Consider the following 18,316-nt stretch of genomic DNA (forward strand, 5'->3'; position numbering starts at 1 on the left):
TACTACTACAGGCGCATGCCACCACGCCCAGCTAATTTTTGTATTTTTAGTAGAAACGGGGCTTCACCATGTTGGCCCGGATGGTCTCGAGCTCTTGATCTCGTGATCTGCCCGCCTCGGCCTCCCAAAGTGCTGGGATTACAGGCATGAGCCACCGCGCCCAGCCCGTAATTGACACATTTTAAAAGCTTATATTTAGGTCAATATCGCTACTCAATGAAAAAATTACGTTTGGTTTGTGTTATGTCGCAGCTCCATAGTGAACTATTTATTTGAAAGCTTTGTGTGTTTTGCGAGCATCATTTCCAACCTGGGAAGAGAGCCCCACAAGTTTAAAAAAAAAAGTGTATGCGTGTGTGTCTTCCTACTTGCCCCAAACAGTGTATGCTAAGCAGATTCTGAAATGCAGATTCACAGTGGAGATATTAGGGTCCGGCTGGCTGTGGCTGTTGAGAAACACTCTTCCTAGAGCTCAGAGTGGGCTCCTTAAAGAGCTCCTCCAAACCCCCAAGGAAAAAGCCTTTCACACTTAACCTCTAAATAAAAGGCATTTTCCTGGGGATTCAACTCAGGCAAGCTCGCCTAGGTATTTTTGTGGGTGTGGGAAGAGGCGTGCTGGAATAAACTCTCCAGCAGTGCTTTTCGAGGTTACGGGTAAATTCAGCACCTCCCTCTCACTTTCCAGTTCCCAGAGGGGTAGCCGGTCCCGGCAGCTGGACCCTCCCAGGCTCTCGAGAGCACCTGAGACGCTAACAGAGAGGGGGTGCGGTCGCAGAAAGCCTCCGCCCCCTCCAGCCCCCACCGTCGGTAGCAGCTACGGGGCAGGCGGGAGGAAAGATGATTGACAGGCCCGCTCAGTGGCTGGGAAGCTAGAGGGAGGGACGAAGAGGGGACGGCTGAGCCTTCTTCTTAAAGTGGTTGGGTTGGGCCTCGGGAACTGCCTTCCCCAGGCCTATTGGCTTCCCTGAATGGGTTGTTATGGTAACAAATGACCGAACAGTCCCTTATGAATCGGCCAATGAGAAGGGCCGTCTTTTCCAGCGCACCTCCGAGCCGTAGATGTTGCGAAAGTCCGGGTAGAGGCCGGAGAAGAAGGCGGTGCCAGGACGTCCTGCGGAAGGGCCGGGGGCGGGGCTCGTGACGTTACCGGGCCAGCCAATCACGCCTGGTTTTATCAGCGGCCCCGCCCTTTTACCGCACATTTCCCCTCCCCTAGTTCATTTCGCACGACGCAGCGGTTGGGAACACAGACATTTTCGGAGCTGGAGCCGCCACTGCCGCCGCCATTTTGTGTCTGTGGAGAAAGAAGCTTCTGTGGCGGCTGGAAGTGGACGGAGATCACCCGCGAGACGGCGGCGTTTCATACCCGAGGTTCCCCCTGTGTCGTCCCCCATCCCCCCTCCGCGGTCAGCATGTGGTGAAGCCGGAGCCGCGAGAGATCCGGGGAGAGGAAGAGGAGTCGGAAGGGAGGCGGGGTATCCAGAGCGGCTTCAGCTTCAGCTGCGGCGGACCTCGGAGGGGGGCCGCGGCGCAATGTCAGAGCAGACGCCGGCCGAGGCCGGTGCTGCGGGGGCCCGGGAGGACGCCTGTCGGGATTATCAGTCATCGCTCGAAGACCTGACCTTCAATAGCAAGCCGCACATCAATATGCTGACCATTCTAGCCGAGGAGAACCTGCCCTTCGCCAAGGAGATCGTCTCTCTCATCGAGGCCCAAACCGCCAAGGTTTTTATACACCCCGCAGCCTCCTATTCTTCTAATACTCCCTGATTTTAGTGTCAGCCTCATCCCAGGTCTCGCTTCCATCCCAAGGGGGACAGTGTTCCTTCTCTCCAACCCCCCACCCCCCTCCAACTCAGGCTCGGTCTTTGGCCCAGGCTTGGAGCATGGGCCTCTCGGGGGGAGGGAGTGGGGAGGATAAAGGGTGGAGTCCCACTTCCGCTTACCAACTCCCTTTTTAGGCCACCGCATTGTATATCCCGACACACACACGCTTTGAATAGAGCCCTTTTGGGTGGGGGAGACTTAAAGGCAGTTTGTGGTTTGGGGAAGTAAGAGTTAACATAAGCCATTTTAATCCCCTGGGAAGTGGGAGAGTGGGTCTCCCATTTTCCCCCAGCACCCTTTTTGGTAATTGTGTTCTGTGGGTTGGAAGGAGGTGAAGGGGGACCTGGGAGCGAGCTGTTGGTGGGTGGGAATAGGGATTTGGCCCCGAGTGGAGCAGCCGCCTGTTAGGAGCCCAACATGGCGCCTGAAAAGCACATGATGCGAAAGGGAAGAGAGGAGAATCCATTCCCTGCCAGCCAGGCAGCTGCTCACACCCGTCAGCCCCATTTTGGGGTGGGGGCGGCTAGATAAAACTTTTATTCTCCTATTGGAGGGTCTAATTTGTCCCAAAATAGGGGCAAGTGGGGTTGAGGGTGGGGTTTGGGTGGGGGGAGGAGATCTTATCCAACCTGTAGGTGGAGAACTGGCCCAGAGGGTAACAAGTACTTGCAGTTTCTCTGAAAAGTTCAGTCCCTCCTCCTCTTCCTTTTCTCTTTTTTTCTCCCTTCCCTGATAGCGAAGGAGTGTTTTTCTTTACCCCTTGACAGAAGTGGTCCTCTGCCACCTTATATTTCCCTGTAGTCCTCCTCTTCTGTGGATTCATATGGGAGCGATATGTCATTTAAGTAAAGTTACTGTTAAACTTAGTTACAATAAGTTTTAATAGCGTCCCAGTGCTACATTTTATTTTTCAAGCTTGTACCTACGGTTTAGTTTTTTCTAGTTGTTAGTGATTGCAATTATCAGGATGAGCCTCCTTTTAGCAGAGTGAACCCCTTTTTAAAGGCCACTTTAACAACAACCACCAATATATTGTTTAGAGACGGTTTCTGTCTAGTGTAAAACTGAGTGGTCTGACTCTAATAAATGGTTTTGAAATGTGTGACTGGTATTATAAAATTTGTGAATAAAACATATAAAATATGTATTTGTCTTTTTTATTTACCTTTGTAAGGTGTAGAATCTGTTTCCAAGACTTATTTTTATCTACGTGGTTGTGTGTTTTAAACAAAAGTCTTTAAGTGACTTGGGTTCATTCTTCTTTAGGTTCCATCCACTCTTTTGGGTAAACCTCCTCACAAGATACACGGTTTCAGGTGGTCCTTTCATACTTTAAAGAGGACGAAAAGGAAGGTTTTTTTCCTTTTTTCTTTTAAGGGCCTCAACAAGTTTATCATGCTCAGTGTGACAGCTAAAATACAAGTTTTCGTTCACTTTTTCCTGTGAATGTGTATGTAAAACAGCTATTTTTTTTTAAGTATGAGATTTAAAAAGGAAGCATTCCTCATACTCAACATGCTTTTTATTGATACCACAAACATCTTGGACATGAAAACTTAGTTTTTGCCTTGTTGAAGGCTTAACTTGACATTAAATGCCTTAAAGCACTCATGTTTTTAAGGCAAAAACATTGAGTTTTAAAATTAATTACCTCGTATCTTGGGATTTAATATTCCACAGCGCCTAATATTGAGCAGCTCAGGTTGTCACTCAAAAGAACAGTTTCCTTGCTGGTTTTTAATGGATCCAGAAGACCTTCGAGGACCGAAAACTAAATGCTGAATATAGTGACCACATAAAACTTGTGTTTGTATATCGCTACACAGTGATGAAAATAGATGGGCTATTTGCTGGTAAAAGACTGAAATTTTGGGGGCACACGTTTCCTGCTTATTTTTGTAAAGCCAGATTGAGGAAAAGATGTAAAAGGCACTTTGGGGAAACTATCTTAATCCTGGTTGGGATCGAGGGTGAGGGGAGGGATTTTACGTTATTTGGTAGCAAACTGGCCTGGTTTTGTGTTTTGGAGGTGAATGTTTGTGTCCTTATTCTTTAGCTTCTCTGCGTTACTAAAGGATTCACACTTAATTTGACTCCTCCCAGGAGAGAGCAGTAGCAAAAAATAATACATATAAGGACTTCACTTGTACAATAAAAAATTAGCCTACTTAACAGACTGGTGTTAAAGAGAGCCTGTTTATCTTCATAAGTACCATAATGACTAAAGTGGTGTAAAACATGACATGGTAAGGTAAAGACACAGCGGTAAACCATTTGACATGTTCGTACTTAATATAGTTGACCCACATGCAGTGGGTGAACCCTTTTATTGGACAGTACTTTAAAAGAAAGTTTTCATAAAGTTATTCAAAGGTTTCCTTAGCCAACTTTTGGTCGTAAAGGTGTTATCAGAAGCAAGAGCATTTCCACACACTTGTATGGGCAATTGGTTTTATTAAATATGGCATTGTGTACTCCAGAACTGTGAGCCTACCCTAGCTTCAGGCCTTCAGGCAGCTATGGGTAAGTGTTATCAGGGTTAAGATTCCTATACACGTGGGGTGGGTAAATGGGGATAACCTAAGTTTTTTGTTTTGTATTTAAAAAATCATGGGTACTCCTTTGGAGTCAGAGTTAAGACTATTATGGTGTGTCTTAATGCTCCTCAACAAGTCTGTGAACCTGCTGATGCTTTCTGGAAGCTTGCTGTGCCTTCTAAAAGCCAGTGGTGGGTAGGCATTGCCGTTGAACTGGGGCAACATTTCTTTACTTTGGAAAGGGCCACCTGTATATCAGCATCACCACACTGGCTCTGCACAAATTTATAACCCCTGGTTTGTGCATGTCAGAGGAAACTATCGGCGGAGAGTCCAGGCTGTGAAGAAAATCTTCAGGACAAATCCTGGTTTCCAGAGTCAAGTTCAACCTGATTTACATGATTCAGCGGCTGCTCCATCCAGTTTTTCTTGTCTGAGTAACAAACTTGCAACTTCCTGCATGTTGTTGTGCAAGTTTCAGTGTTTTGCCATTGACTTCCTAGGTGAAGTGTTTTTAATTTTTGTTCATTTGGATTATAGAGAAGTAATCCTAGTGATTTTACAGGTAACAAAAGCTTCATAGACTTGAACATATAAAATATGCCTATGGAAATTAGTTTCTACAAGAGGTCTAAAAACTGCTTTGAGTGTAGGCACACCATTGTAAATTAATATGGGTCCCAAAACTGACACTTGGATTACATAAAGTAATTTTCCCTCGCCTCCTCTTTATTTTTGTCACTTAAAACACAGGTCTTTTTACCACATGAACTTGAAATTTCATTGAATGTTAAATGAGTATATTAGGGATTACAGCTGTTGTTCATCCTGGTAATTCTGAGCTTTTGTGTGCTCAACTAAGGATTGTAAGAGTTGAGAACTTGATTGAACACTTAAGTTTCATAAAGATTACTTCAAAAGTATTTAGTATCAACAAAAATAGAGGTCTGTATTGTAGGTTTAAAAACTCACTTTTAAAAGTAATTATTTGGTGGTAATTCATTATACTAAACTTCTCAGTTTCTTTTTATTCAGGCTCCTTCCTCAGAGAAGCTTCCTGTTATGTACCTTATGGATTCTATTGTGAAAAACGTTGGAAGAGAGTATCTCACTGCCTTTACTAAAAATCTAGTTGCAACATTTATTTGTGTGTTTGAAAAGGTACATACGCATTTAGAAACATTTGTGTTTTTTAAAAAAATGTGTTCCTGATTAAATAAATACTTGCTTTGTGTTGGGTTTTCTTGGGTGGTGAAATGTTTTATACTTTTGGACATTTATCGTTAGTACCATTTCAAAGAAAGAGGCTGAAGTTAATGTTTTATGTTAGATTTTTAGAACAGATTCTAGGAGTTTCCATTGTCCATTTAAGAATAGATGGATTTGCTTTTAGAATTGTGCTTTTTAAAAAAATTGAGTTTGTTCATTGAACATCTGTTTCATCACTTATAAACCAGGCAAAAAGATCTGAAATCATCAAGAGTAATTAAAATTTCATTGTTTAAATTTCTGGTGTTAGGTAGGATGTTGACTGTTCTCTGGGGGAAAAAAAGCATAATCCCTCAGTGTCTCAACCTGTGATTGGTTCCTGAAACTTCTGTGTTTTTTTGTTTTGTTTTCTGGAAATGTTTACTCTTTTGTTACATTGTTCAAGTATGTTTTAGGTGAATGTTGTTGGTATGTGTCAATGGTGGACCAGTTAATTGCTATAGGTTATTCTGGAAATACTTTTCCCTCCACCTTAGTGTTCAGAAATTAGGCTTATTTTTCATATCTAGAGATTGTAAATTTCTTCCATAACATTGTAACATATGTGGTGGTTTGGTTACAGCAGTATTATGTTGAGGAAGACAAGGGATTTGCTGAGGTAATTCTCTGCCTGTCAGGCTGTATCTTTCACATTGAGCAAAAAGGCACTTATGAGATATTTAGGTTTAAAGATTGTTTCCTAATGACAGTATTTGGTGGTAGTTATATTTTAGTAGATGAACACCTGTGTGTCAGTTGTCAGATTTGTAGAATTGGAATTTTTTTTGGAAGAACTATTATTAGATTTTACATGTTTATTAGAAAATAGGTAGTTGTTATTTGAGAAATGTTTTTAAGTTCTTAGAGAAAAGAAATAGTATATATAGAAGAAATTTGGAAAGCTCCATATCAGATAGCATTAAAATGTTTGTTAATAGAATATTGTATACATATGCTGAATACTGCTAACCAGAGGCTATAGTCTTAAGGAGAAGCTTAACCAACCTCTTGGTTTCAGTTTCAGTATGTTCAAATTCACTTGGGTGTTTGGTAGCATGCCTTTACTGAATCTAAGTGGGCATTAACATGACAATTGATTAAAATGACCTTATAATAAATAATTATATGAGGACTTAAAATATAGTTAAGGCTTTACTGTCTGTTGTAATGTTGAAAATGTAACTCAGTTTTCACAAGTCCTAGGTTTCTTGATGGCGAATTTTCTTTCTTTTTCTTTTTTTTTTTTTTGAGATGGAGTTTTGCTCTTGTTGCCCACACTGGAGTGCAATGGCGCCATCTCGGCTCACTGCAACCTCCGCCTTCCAGGTTCAAATGATTCTCCTGCCTCAGCCTCCGGAGTAGCTGGGATTACAGGCATGAGACATCATGCCTGGCTAATTTTGTATTTTTAGTAAAGAAGGGGTTTCACCATGTTGGTCAGGCTGGTCTTGAACTCCTGACCTCAGGTGATCCACCTGTCTCGGCCTCTCAAAGTGTTGGAATTACAGACGTGAGCCACCGTGCCTGGCAATGGCAGATTTTCTAAAAATTGTTAGGCCATCACAAACGTGAACAGATAAGTTATTTAAAACTAAGGCTTATCAGTGGTTAAGATTTTGTAAATTTCAGTTGTTAAAGTGCTTTCCATACCACAATAACTTACTCCTAGGTACCCAACCATACAGTATTGCTGAGCATTGGTTAGTGAGATAGTTTTGCCTTAATTTTAACTTTGTACTACTATGTAAATAATTTAAAACATTTAAGCCATCAGATAATCAATTTTTCTAGTAGTTTTATATTTTTTAGTTTTATATTTTCTAGTTGTTTTATATTTTTTTCCAGAGTAAGAGTAATGTTAGGAATATTATACTAAGCTCTAAGATGTGGAAACGTTTTGTATATAGAAAGGCTCGCCTGGTTGGTTGCTTGCATGAAGGCTAGGTGAAAATGGCTTTAATTATTCTGTTTTTGAAGGAGAAATGCACCTTTAATAAATTATTACTGTTGAATATACTTACCAATGGGTAGTACAGTTCTATATGTGAAGTAGAGCAGATTTATATAACTTACATTTAATATATAAAATATTCTATAGTAACTTAACAAGCCATAGAATTGTTCTGTTGTTCTAGGTGGATGAAAATACTAGGAAAAGTTTATTTAAGTTACGTTCCACATGGGATGAAATATTCCCTTTGAAGAAACTTTATGCCCTGGATGTCAGAGTCAATTCATTAGATCCTGCTTGGCCTATTAAACCTCTACCCCCCAATGTGAATACGTCTAGCATCCATGTGAATCCTAAATTTTTAAATAAATCGGTAAGTTTTAATATGAATAGTATGTAACATGCTTTTAAGTATCACATTTTGAATTCTTTTAGAGAACTTAATGCCAGAAAGCCAAAATAGAATATAGTGAATTGGTTCAATTTGAAAAAAAAATAATATGTATATATTTGGAATTTTTATTTAGAAATGTATTCACCTTGTTTAGGTATTTTGTAACATTTAATTTGGCTTTTAAATACCTGATAAGTTTTCTGTGTGATATTTAGGAATTTGGATAATTATTAAAGAGTTAAATTCTGTGTGATATTTAGGAATTTGGATAATTATTGAGAGTTAAACTGATAATTTTTATTTACTCCCTAGCTTCCTTTTTAGCTGATATATTTTTCTTAAACAAATTGTCTTTTCTTATAGCCCGAGGAGCCTTCAACACCTGGTACAGTGGTCAGTTCCCCTAGCATCTCCACTCCTCCAATTGTTCCTGATATACAAAAGAATCTTACACAAGAACAACTAATAAGGCAGCAGTTACTGGCAAAGCAAAAACAGTTGTTAGAACTTCAGCAGAAAAAGCTGGAGCTTGAGCTAGAGCAAGCTAAGGCACAACTGGTAAGTAAGGGAGATTGGCATTTTAAATATTTTAAACCTGTGTAACAATAGAGAAGTAATGTTTATGTTTGAATTTTATTAATGTTACTTTTATTAGTAGTGTACTCTTTTAACTTTTTTTTTTTTTTTTTACAAATCATAGTATATTTATTAGATAATACTTTTATATCTTTATTGTAAAATTCACTTGGTTAAAAACCACATAGGCCAGGTGCAGTGGATCATGCCTGTAATCCCAACACTTTGGAAGTCTGAGGTGGGAGGATTGCTTGATTTTAGGAGTTTGAGGCCAGCCTGGGCAACATAGTGAGGCCCTACCAAACAAAAAAAATTAGCCAGGTATGGTAGTGCATGCTTGTGGTCTCAGCTACTTGAGAGGCTGAGTTGGCAGGATCACTTAAGGCTGCAGTGAGATATGATTGCTTCACTGCACTCTAGCCTGAGTGACAGAGCAAGACCCTGTCTCAAGAAAACCCCCCAAAACAAAAAACTACACTATTTCCTCCAAATAGTTTTCTGTTAGATTGCCATCTTATAAATTAGCATCTTAGTTTTGTTTGATCATTACATTATGTGGACTTAATATTTCAGTCCCAAGATGGTAGGCATGTTGTGGCAAATATTTCTGCATAGTCTTCAATGTTTTATGAGCTTATACTTCATAAGCAGAAATGACAAAATTAAAGAGGCCAGGAAGATTATATATTTCGACACATGAAATGACTTTATACTAAGTTATTTTGCTTAGCATCTGAGCTTATTCGACAGTGAGGTACAGGAAGGCAGAATTTTATAAGTTCATTAATAGCACCACTTTGGGAGAAACTAAATTTTAGGACTTAGAATTTAGCTGAAATGACTGATTCTTGTGCAGCTGGAGTATAGTGATTTAGCAATTACTTAGGAGCAGTATGGCTCAGAATCCTGAATAATTAGAAAGAGAAACAATTTTTTTTCATTCTATTTAGAGATTATATTATAAAATCTCAAAAAATACTAGCAATAAATAATGGGCAACTTAAATCATGGACTTTTTCTTTTCATTGTAATCTCAATTTATACATTAGATGTGTACAATTTAAATATAGTGTTGAGTAAATATATTTATTGAATAAAGCATTATATTCTTCAGTTGTTTGCAATTTCTTGACAATCTTCATGTTTCACAGTGTTGACATGAACATTTATTTTGTGTTTTAGGCAGTTTCTCTTAGTGTTCAGCAGGAAACATCCAATTTAGGTCCTGGATCTGCACCATCTAAATTACATGTTTCACAGATTCCCCCTATGGCAGTTAAAGCTCCTCATCAGGTTCCTGTGCAATCTGAGAAAAGCCGTCCAGGACCATCCTTACAAATTCAGGATGTGAAAGGAACTAACCGGGATCCTCGTCTGAACAGGATAAGCCAACATTCTCATGGAAAAGATCAAAGTCACAGGAAAGAATTTCTAATGAACACATTAAACCAGTCTGATATTAAGACAAGTAAAACTATACCCTCTGAAAAACTAAATTCATCCAAGCAAGAAAAAAGTAAATCAGGTGAAAAAATAACCAAGAAAGAACTTGAACAATTAGATTCTAAATCGAAATCGAAATCGAAATCACCATCACCTTTGAAAAACAAATTGTCTCACACAAAAGACTTGAAAAATCAAGAATCAGAAAGTATGAGGTTGTCTGATATGAACAAGAGAGACCCAAGATTAAAAAAACATCTTCAGGATAAGACTGATGGCAAAGACGATGATGTGAAAGAGAAGAGAAAAACTGCAGAAAAAAAGGATAAAGATGAGCACATGAAGTCATCCGAACACAGAGTGGCTGGAAGTAGAAATAAAATCATAAATGGCATTGTACAAAAACAGGATACAATAACAGAAGAGTCAGAAAAACAGGGGACAAAACCAGGGAGATCGAGTACTAGAAAGCGATCAAGATCTCGATCACCCAAGTCTAGGTCACCAATTATACATTCCCCAAAGAGAAGAGATAGGCGGTCACCCAAACGAAGGCAAAGAAGTATGTCTCCAACATCGACACCTAAAGCTGGAAAGATTCGCCAATCTGGAGTTAAGCAGTCACATATGGAAGAGTTTACACCACCTTCTAGGGAAGACAGAAATGCTAAGAGAAGTACTAAACAGGATATTCGGGACCCAAGGCGAATGAAAAAGACTGAAGAGGAGCGGCCACAAGAAACTACAAATCAGCATTCTACAAAGTCAGGCACTGAACCAAAGGAGAATGTAGAAAACTGGCAAAGTTCCAAATCTGCCAAAAGATGGAAATCTGGTTGGGAAGAAAATAAAAGGTATGATGTTAACATTTTAAGTCAAGTGTAATAGTGTATATGTGTCAAAAATAGTGTTAATTTAAAAATTGGAAAATGTTTATTGGGTGCTGTTAGTACTTTTTTCCATCTAATTCTTACATCTCTGTGGGTTAAATACTATTATTATTTCTATTTTACAGATAAGGAAACTGAAGTTTAGAAAGGTTAACTAATCTACCTAAGGCTGCAGTCCAGGACATGCAAGAATCAGAATTCATATCTGTTTTTGCTGATTGCATATTTCATGCTCTTAATCATTTAATTAATTACTTTTTGTGGTTACATATGCCCATTTTAACCATATCCTTTTGAAAAGAATCTTTAAATATGGTCCTGAGTATTATTTTAAAAAACATTTCAAAGTAACATACTGCTTTTATGGTTTCAGCTTACAGCAGGTTGATGAACATAGTAAACCTCCTCATCTGAGGCATAGGGAGAGCTGGTCAAGCACTAAAGGAATTTTATCGCCTCGAGCCCCAAAGCAGCAACAGCATCGATTAAGTGTAGATGCCAATCTTCAGATTCCTAAAGAGTTAACTCTTGCAAGCAAAAGAGAATTACTTCAAAAGGTAGTTACTATGATTAATCCCATGTCATTATTCTCTTTTGTCTATTTTTTTGGTATTTTTTTATATTTAAAGTATTTTATTTCCTTTTATCACCCCTATACAGACGAGTGAACGTTTAGCATCTGGTGAAATTACACAGGATGACTTCCTTGTTGTTGTGCATCAAATTCGACAGCTATTTCAGTATCAAGAAGGTAAACATAGATGCAATGTACGGGATAGTCCTACAGAAGAAAATAAAGGTGGATTAAAAAAGAAACCTCTCTTATCTGATGCTGAATTAACCTACTATGAACATAAAGCAAAACTGAAAAGGACACAGGTTCAGCATTCATTTCCAAGACTTGATCTCTTAGATCCTGATATTTTTGACTACCCTTTGACTGATGCCTTGTTGTCTGGAATAGAATGTGAGCCATCCAAAAGTAAACATGCAAGTAGGAATAGTGGAGCACAGTTTGACAGAAAAGAACAATTTAGTGAAAGAGCAAGACGTCTTTCTCCTATATCTGGGAGTCGTACTTATGCTGAGAATCTTTCACCCCATGAGGGCCGGAGAAGACATGACGAGCAAGTCTCTGCTAAAGGTAGAAAAAGTTAAATCAGATTATGCCTATTGAATCACACAGCAGTGAAGGGAAAATGAACAAGCTAAGTGGGGATGGATTTTTGTGACTGTTCAGAGTACCATTTTTTTCCCATTTATTTTGTTACTTTTTTCCCTTTAAGGAAAGGGAAGGGAAGAGAGCTAATATTTCTAAGGCCAGTTGTGTGTCAGGTACTTCATTAGGTTTTTTAAATATGTAATTTGATTTAATCCTCACAACAACACAACGAAGTATATATTCTCCCCATTTTACAGAGAGGAAATAAAAGAGAGGTTAAATAACTTGCTCTCAAAATGAAATAATTAGTATGTTGATAGGATGGGAATTTTTTTGTGACTCGGTGTGTCTGACTCTAGAGGGCATCCTCTTATCTGCTGCTTTATGCTGTCTGTCTCTTCCTGCCCCTCTAATATAGTGAGATAGTTATATCTTTGGCTAAACATTCATATGAAAAGAGAAGATTTTAAGATAACTTTAGATTTAGTGAAAATAATTTTTTTCCTTTTTAAAAGGTGTGCGAGAAGAGCAGAGATCTCCATTCAATGATCGTTTTCCACTTAAGCGACCTCGATATGAAGATTCAGATAAACCATTTGTAGATAGCCCAGCATCAAGATTCGCCGGCCTGGATACAAATCAGCGACTTACAGCTTTAGCTGAAGACAGACCATTATTTGATGGACCTAGTAGGCCATCAGTAGCAAGAGATGGCCCAACCAAGATGATTTTTGAAGGACCTAATAAATTAAGCCCTCGAATTGATGGACCTCCCACACCAGCTTCTCTTCGGTTTGATGGGTCACCAGGACAAATGGGGGGAGGAGGCCCTTTGAGATTTGAAGGGCCACAAGGTCAGCTAGGAGGTGGGTGTCCTTTGAGATTTGAAGGTCCTCCAGGACCAGTGGGGACACCTCTGCGGTTTGAGGGCCCAATTGGTCAAGCAGGAGGAGGTGGTTTTCGGTTTGAAGGTTCCCCTGGTCTGAGGTTTGAGGGATCTGCAGGTGGTTTACGATTTGAGGGACCAGGGGGCCAGCCTGTGGGTGGTCTGAGGTTTGAGGGACATCGTGGTCAACCCGTGGGTGGTCTAAGGTTTGAGGGACCTCATGGTCAGCCTGTGGGTGGACTTAGATTTGATAATCCCCGAGGTCAGCCTGTAGGTGGACTTAGATTTGAAGGGGGTCATGGTCCATCAGGGGCTGCTATTAGGTTTGATGGACCTCATGGTCAGCCAGGAGGTGGAATCAGATTTGAGGGCCCTTTGCTACAGCAAGGAGTTGGAATGAGGTTTGAGGGCCCCCATGGTCAGTCAGTAGCTGGTCTGAGATTTGAGGGACAACATAATCAACTTGGTGGAAACCTTAGGTTTGAGGGTCCACATGGCCAACCAGGGGTTGGTATCAGGTTTGAAGGCCCTTTAGTCCAACAAGGAGGTGGAATGAGGTTTGAGGGTCCTTCTGTACCAGGAGGTGGCCTGAGAATTGAAGGGCCTCTGGGTCAAGGTGGTCCAAGATTTGAAGGTTGTCATGCTTTAAGGTTTGATGGGCAGCCAGGTCAGCCGTCACTCTTGCCAAGATTTGATGGATTACATGGTCAGCCAGGTCCTAGATTTGAAAGGACTCCTGGTCAGCCAGGCCCTCAGAGGTTTGATGGGCCACCTGGACAGCAGGTTCAGCCCAGATTTGATGGTGTACCTCAAAGATTTGATGGTCCACAACATCAGCAGACATCAAGGTTTGATATTCCTCTTGGTCTTCAAGGCACAAGATTTGACAATCATCCTTCACAAAGGCTTGAATCAGTATCTTTCAATCAGACTGGTCCATATAATGATCCACCTGGCAATGCTTTTAATGCCCCATCTCAAGGACTACAGTTCCAAAGACATGAACAAATATTTGATTCACCTCAAGGACCAAATTTTAATGGACCACATGGCCCTGGAAACCAGAGTTTCTCTAATCCACTTAACAGAGCTTCTGGACACTATTTTGATGAAAAAAATCTTCAGAGTTCTCAATTTGGAAACTTTGGCAATATACCTGCTCCAATGACAGTAGGAAATATTCAGGCATCTCAACAGGTAAGTCTGTTATTCTAAATTTGGGTTGTATGCAGATAACCATTTTTTAATCTTTCTAGAAAGATTTTCAGGACATAGTTTATTGTATAGATTGGAAAGAAGTTTTTAATGTACTCTAAAGCCACCTGCTAAGGAAGTGGGCGTCTTTTGGGGATGAAATTTGCAGCTTAAATCCAAAATTGATTTTAGCTGTTTCAAACTCCCACCTTCAACTCTGCTTTTTTTTTTGTTTTGTTTTTGCTTTAAAGCTTTTGAAATATTACACAATTGTGTTTCATAGAGGTCTGCATTGTAGAACTGTTGGGCCCTGATGTGCTTTAAAGTAGCCATGGAACTGATTGCTTGGACTGTTCTTTGACCATGAATTTCATTAACCTGAGTTAAATAAGAAGATCAAATTTTGTCCATGCTTTCACAGTCTGCAATTTTTTTCTTTGTCCTGTTTTTCTACTTTTTACCACCTTTCCAGTCACTTCAGTTAAACACAATTGTTTGATATTAATGTCAACATAGCAAACTTAGTAGCAAATAGCCTTCCAAATACACTCTGGTTATGAAGCATGCAGTTACCTATTGATATTCTTTTACACTTGTTCTGTATACATTTTAAAATGCATACTGAAATAACTTTAAGGTAGTATGTTTACAATTTGTGATTAACTTGGTTGGTTTTGAATGACTACTTTTGCTTGCGTGCTGAAATTGTCCTGGGCTGAGTTTTATTTCTTTTCCAGGTGCTGACATTTTCTTACTAGGACAGATTTATTTTATAGTAGTAAGATTGTATGGAAGAAAATACAAAATAAGAAAGATTTTAAAAGCACATTAGGAACATTATTAATAGAAAGTAGTCCTTCTATTCATCTCTAATCGTATGAAAAAACAGTTGGCCTGTCTAGATCTATTCTACTGTATACCCTTGAAAGAAATTGACACATACTCTAGAATGGTACTTAGTTTTGTTTCTACATTGCACAGAATTGGTGGGGTTTTTATTATGTGTACTCACCACCAAAAGTCCACATGTATACTGAAGAAGGATTATAAATGGACATTTATTTACATACCAGCAACATGTAGAAGTCCTGCCTCCCTCTGGACTGCAAATACTGTATTTGTCTGCCAGTGCAGTTCTTGCTCCATGGTTGCTCTATTTTTTAACATTCCCTTTGACATCTTTTACAAGACCTTTTACAGGATTACTTTGTAATGTAGCTATAACTGTACACAAAGATAATGGCCAAGCAGGATACTTACCTGCTTGGTAATTCAGATTGCTAATTAAAACAGGCTTTTGATATCTGGAAAACGGGCAAGGGTGAGGAGTTCTGGCTTCAGTTTTGCTCCTAACTAGCCCTTGTGATTGTGTATAGGTCGTATTGCTCTATGTCAGTTCTTCTATTTGTGAAATAAGGGAAAGCACCAGCAAGGTAAAGTGACTTGTGTAAAGTAACACAGCTAGTTACCTTATGTTTGCGTGGTATCTTACATTTTCCTTTTTGAGGGTTTACTTTGCCTCTCTAGTAGGTACCTTAAACTTTTCAAAGAAGTTTTAACCCATTCTCAGTAACTTATACCTCAGTGAAACGGGTAAGGGAAGATTTTATTGTTCCTGTTTGTAGAAGACCTAGAAGTGAAGTGACACAGCCAAGTTACCTTTCTAAATCTTTATTTATTTATTTAGATTTACTTTTCTAAATCTAAAACTAACTAAATCTTTAGTTACCTTTCTTAATCTAAGCCAGGCCTGTGACATCTATGAATATTTTTATGTAATTAGGATGTTCAAAGTTTTACTTGAAATGTAGAAAGTATGTTCTTAAAATTAAGGTTTTTCTTAAAGGTTCTGAGTGGTGTTGCTCAGCCAGTAGCTTTTGGTCAAGGACAACAGTTTTTACCAGTTCATCCACAAAATCCTGGATTTGTTCAGAATCCTTCAGGTATGTACTTTCTGAACTTTGTTTTTCAAAAGACAAATGATTATTGTTTTGTTGAATAGCTAACTTGGTGAATTTTAGGAAATGACAGTTTTGCAAAGGTATATTTAATTTAGAGAAATTTAATCTGGCTGACATATTTTTGTTCCTTTTCTAAGTTTATTTACATTGTGGATGACCCTATTTACAGCTAGAGATGGTTAGTGGGGACTTGTAGTCCACAGAACAGAGGGAAGGAAACCTATTGGGTGGAAACTGGGAGGTGGGAAGGAAGGTATGACATCTGTGTTGAGATAGAATGAAATAAATGACAAACCTCAGAAATCTCAATTATTTGATGTTTCGAGTACGTGTTATGATCCAGTAAAAATTTATTAAGTGAATACTGAGGATACTGCATTAATAAAGTTGATTAATTTTTATGTTTTTATGGGCACTCAAATAGCAAAAAGTGGCTTTCCTAGCCAGGTTCACTGATAAGCATCTTTGTTACTATGGGGTGAGGCTTAGTACTAGATAAAAGGACTTTTAAAATGGATTTTAGTTTTATTTATTTATTTATTTATTTATTTATGAGACAGAGTCTTGCTCTCTCACCCAGGCTGGAGTGCAGTGGTACGATCTTGCCTCACTGCAGCCTCTGCCTCCAGGGTTCAAGCAATTCTGTCTCAGCCTCCTGGGTAGCTGGGACTACAGGCGCGTGCCACCAGACCCGGCTAACTTGTATTTTTAGTAGAGACGGAGTTTCACCATCTTGGCCAGGCTGGTTTTGAGCTCCTGACCTCAACTGATCTGCCCCCTTCAGTCTCCCAAAGTGCTGAGATGGCAGGTGTGAGCCACCATGCCTGGCAGAATGAATTTTAGTTTTAATATGTGGTAAATGGGAAGTATATACATTAGTGATACTTGCTTTCATTTCTGAATCATTGAAACAGCTGTTTCAGAAACATGTTTTATTGTAGCATTGAGTTAATCAGTTTACAGTAAATTTATGGAGTTTTCCAAAACTTCTGAAGTAATTAGGAAATCCTAGCCAATATCTTTTTTATACATTAGTTCTTTTTTTTTTTTTTTTTTGTTTTGAGACGGGATCTTGCTCTGTCACCCAGGCTGGAGTGCAATGACATGATCTCGGCTCACTGCAAGCTCCGCCTCCCGGGTTCACGCCATTTTTCTGCCTCAGCCTCCCGAGTAGCTGGGACTACAGGCGCCTGCCACCGCGCCCGGCTAATTTTTTGTGTTTTCAGTAGAGACGGAGTTTCACCATGGTCTCGATCTCCTGAACTCGTGATCCGCCAGCCTCGGCCTCCCAAAGTGCTGGGATTACAGGCGTGAGCCACCGTGCTCGGCCAGTATACATTAGTTCTTAAATTGTGTCAAGAAATTCAATTAATTTGGAAGCTTTTAATTTTTAATTTCTACATGGACAATTACAACTAATTAATATTTGTTATTATTATTATTTTGTTACTATAATGAAAAGAGAAGGAGAGAATTTGGGATCTAAAGCCCAGAAGACCAGAATTGGAATCTCTACTCTGTTACTTTATAAATGGGCAGACTTTAAGCAGGTATCTCCCCTGAGGTTCAGTTTTTTCCTCTGTGAACAGGATATGGGCCGGGCATGGTGGCTCATGCCTGTAATCCCAGCACTTTGGGAGGCTGAGGCGGGTGGATCACAAGGTCAAGAGATGGAGACCATCCTGGCCAATGTGGTGAAACCCTGTCTCCACTAAAAATACAAAAATTAGCTGGGTGTGGTGGTAGGCCCCTGTAGTCCCAGCTACTCAGGAGGCTGAGGCAGGAGAATCACTTGAACGCAGGAGGTGGAGGTTGCAGTGAGCTGAGATCATGCCACTGCACTTAAGCCTGGCAACAGAGTGAGACTCTGTCTCAAAAAAAAAAAAAAAAAACCAAAAAAAAAGCAGGATATGGTAGTATCAGTTTTTTTATTTTTTATTTTTTTTAGAGAATCGAATGGTACAGTATATGCAAAAGTACTTTGTAACTTGTCAAGTATTATGTTAATGTATTTTCCTTTAGAATTCAGTTTTTGTTTTGAGCAGAGGATTTGTTATATTGGCGTTAGTGGCATGAGATGCTCTACAGAATCCACAAATTTTCTTGTTTCTTTTTTTTTTTTTTTTGAGACGAGTCTTGCTCTCTTACCCAGGCTGGAGTGCAATGGCACGATCTCAGCTCACTGCAACCTCCTCCCCAGTAGCTGGGACTACAGGTGCATGCCACTACACCTGGCTAATTTTTGTA

The 18,316-nt window shown here is 39.6% G+C and overlaps 1 protein-coding gene across 1 annotated transcript in view; it reads left to right on the forward strand.

The window, feature by feature from the left end:
* The first annotated feature begins 1,087 nt into the window (after positions 1-1,087).
* Positions 1,088-18,316, forward strand: part of PCF11 (PCF11 cleavage and polyadenylation factor subunit) — a 28,795-nt gene continuing 11,566 nt past the window's right edge. The window contains exons 1-9 of the mRNA XM_011996419.1: positions 1,088-1,725; positions 5,400-5,525; positions 7,748-7,936; positions 8,321-8,515; positions 9,716-10,830; positions 11,240-11,423; positions 11,527-11,617; positions 12,544-14,111; positions 15,955-16,051. Coding sequence (XP_011851809.1) covers positions 1,534-1,725; positions 5,400-5,525; positions 7,748-7,936; positions 8,321-8,515; positions 9,716-10,830; positions 11,240-11,423; positions 11,527-11,617; positions 12,544-14,111; positions 15,955-16,051 — 3,757 coding nt within the window. The 5' untranslated portion in view covers positions 1,088-1,533. The remainder of the gene's footprint in view (positions 1,726-5,399; positions 5,526-7,747; positions 7,937-8,320; positions 8,516-9,715; positions 10,831-11,239; positions 11,424-11,526; positions 11,618-12,543; positions 14,112-15,954; positions 16,052-18,316) is intronic.

Source organism: Mandrillus leucophaeus, unplaced genomic scaffold (genome assembly GCF_000951045.1).
Source record: "Mandrillus leucophaeus isolate KB7577 unplaced genomic scaffold, Mleu.le_1.0 Scaffold512, whole genome shotgun sequence".
Classification (NCBI taxonomy): Eukaryota; Metazoa; Chordata; class Mammalia; order Primates; family Cercopithecidae; genus Mandrillus; species Mandrillus leucophaeus.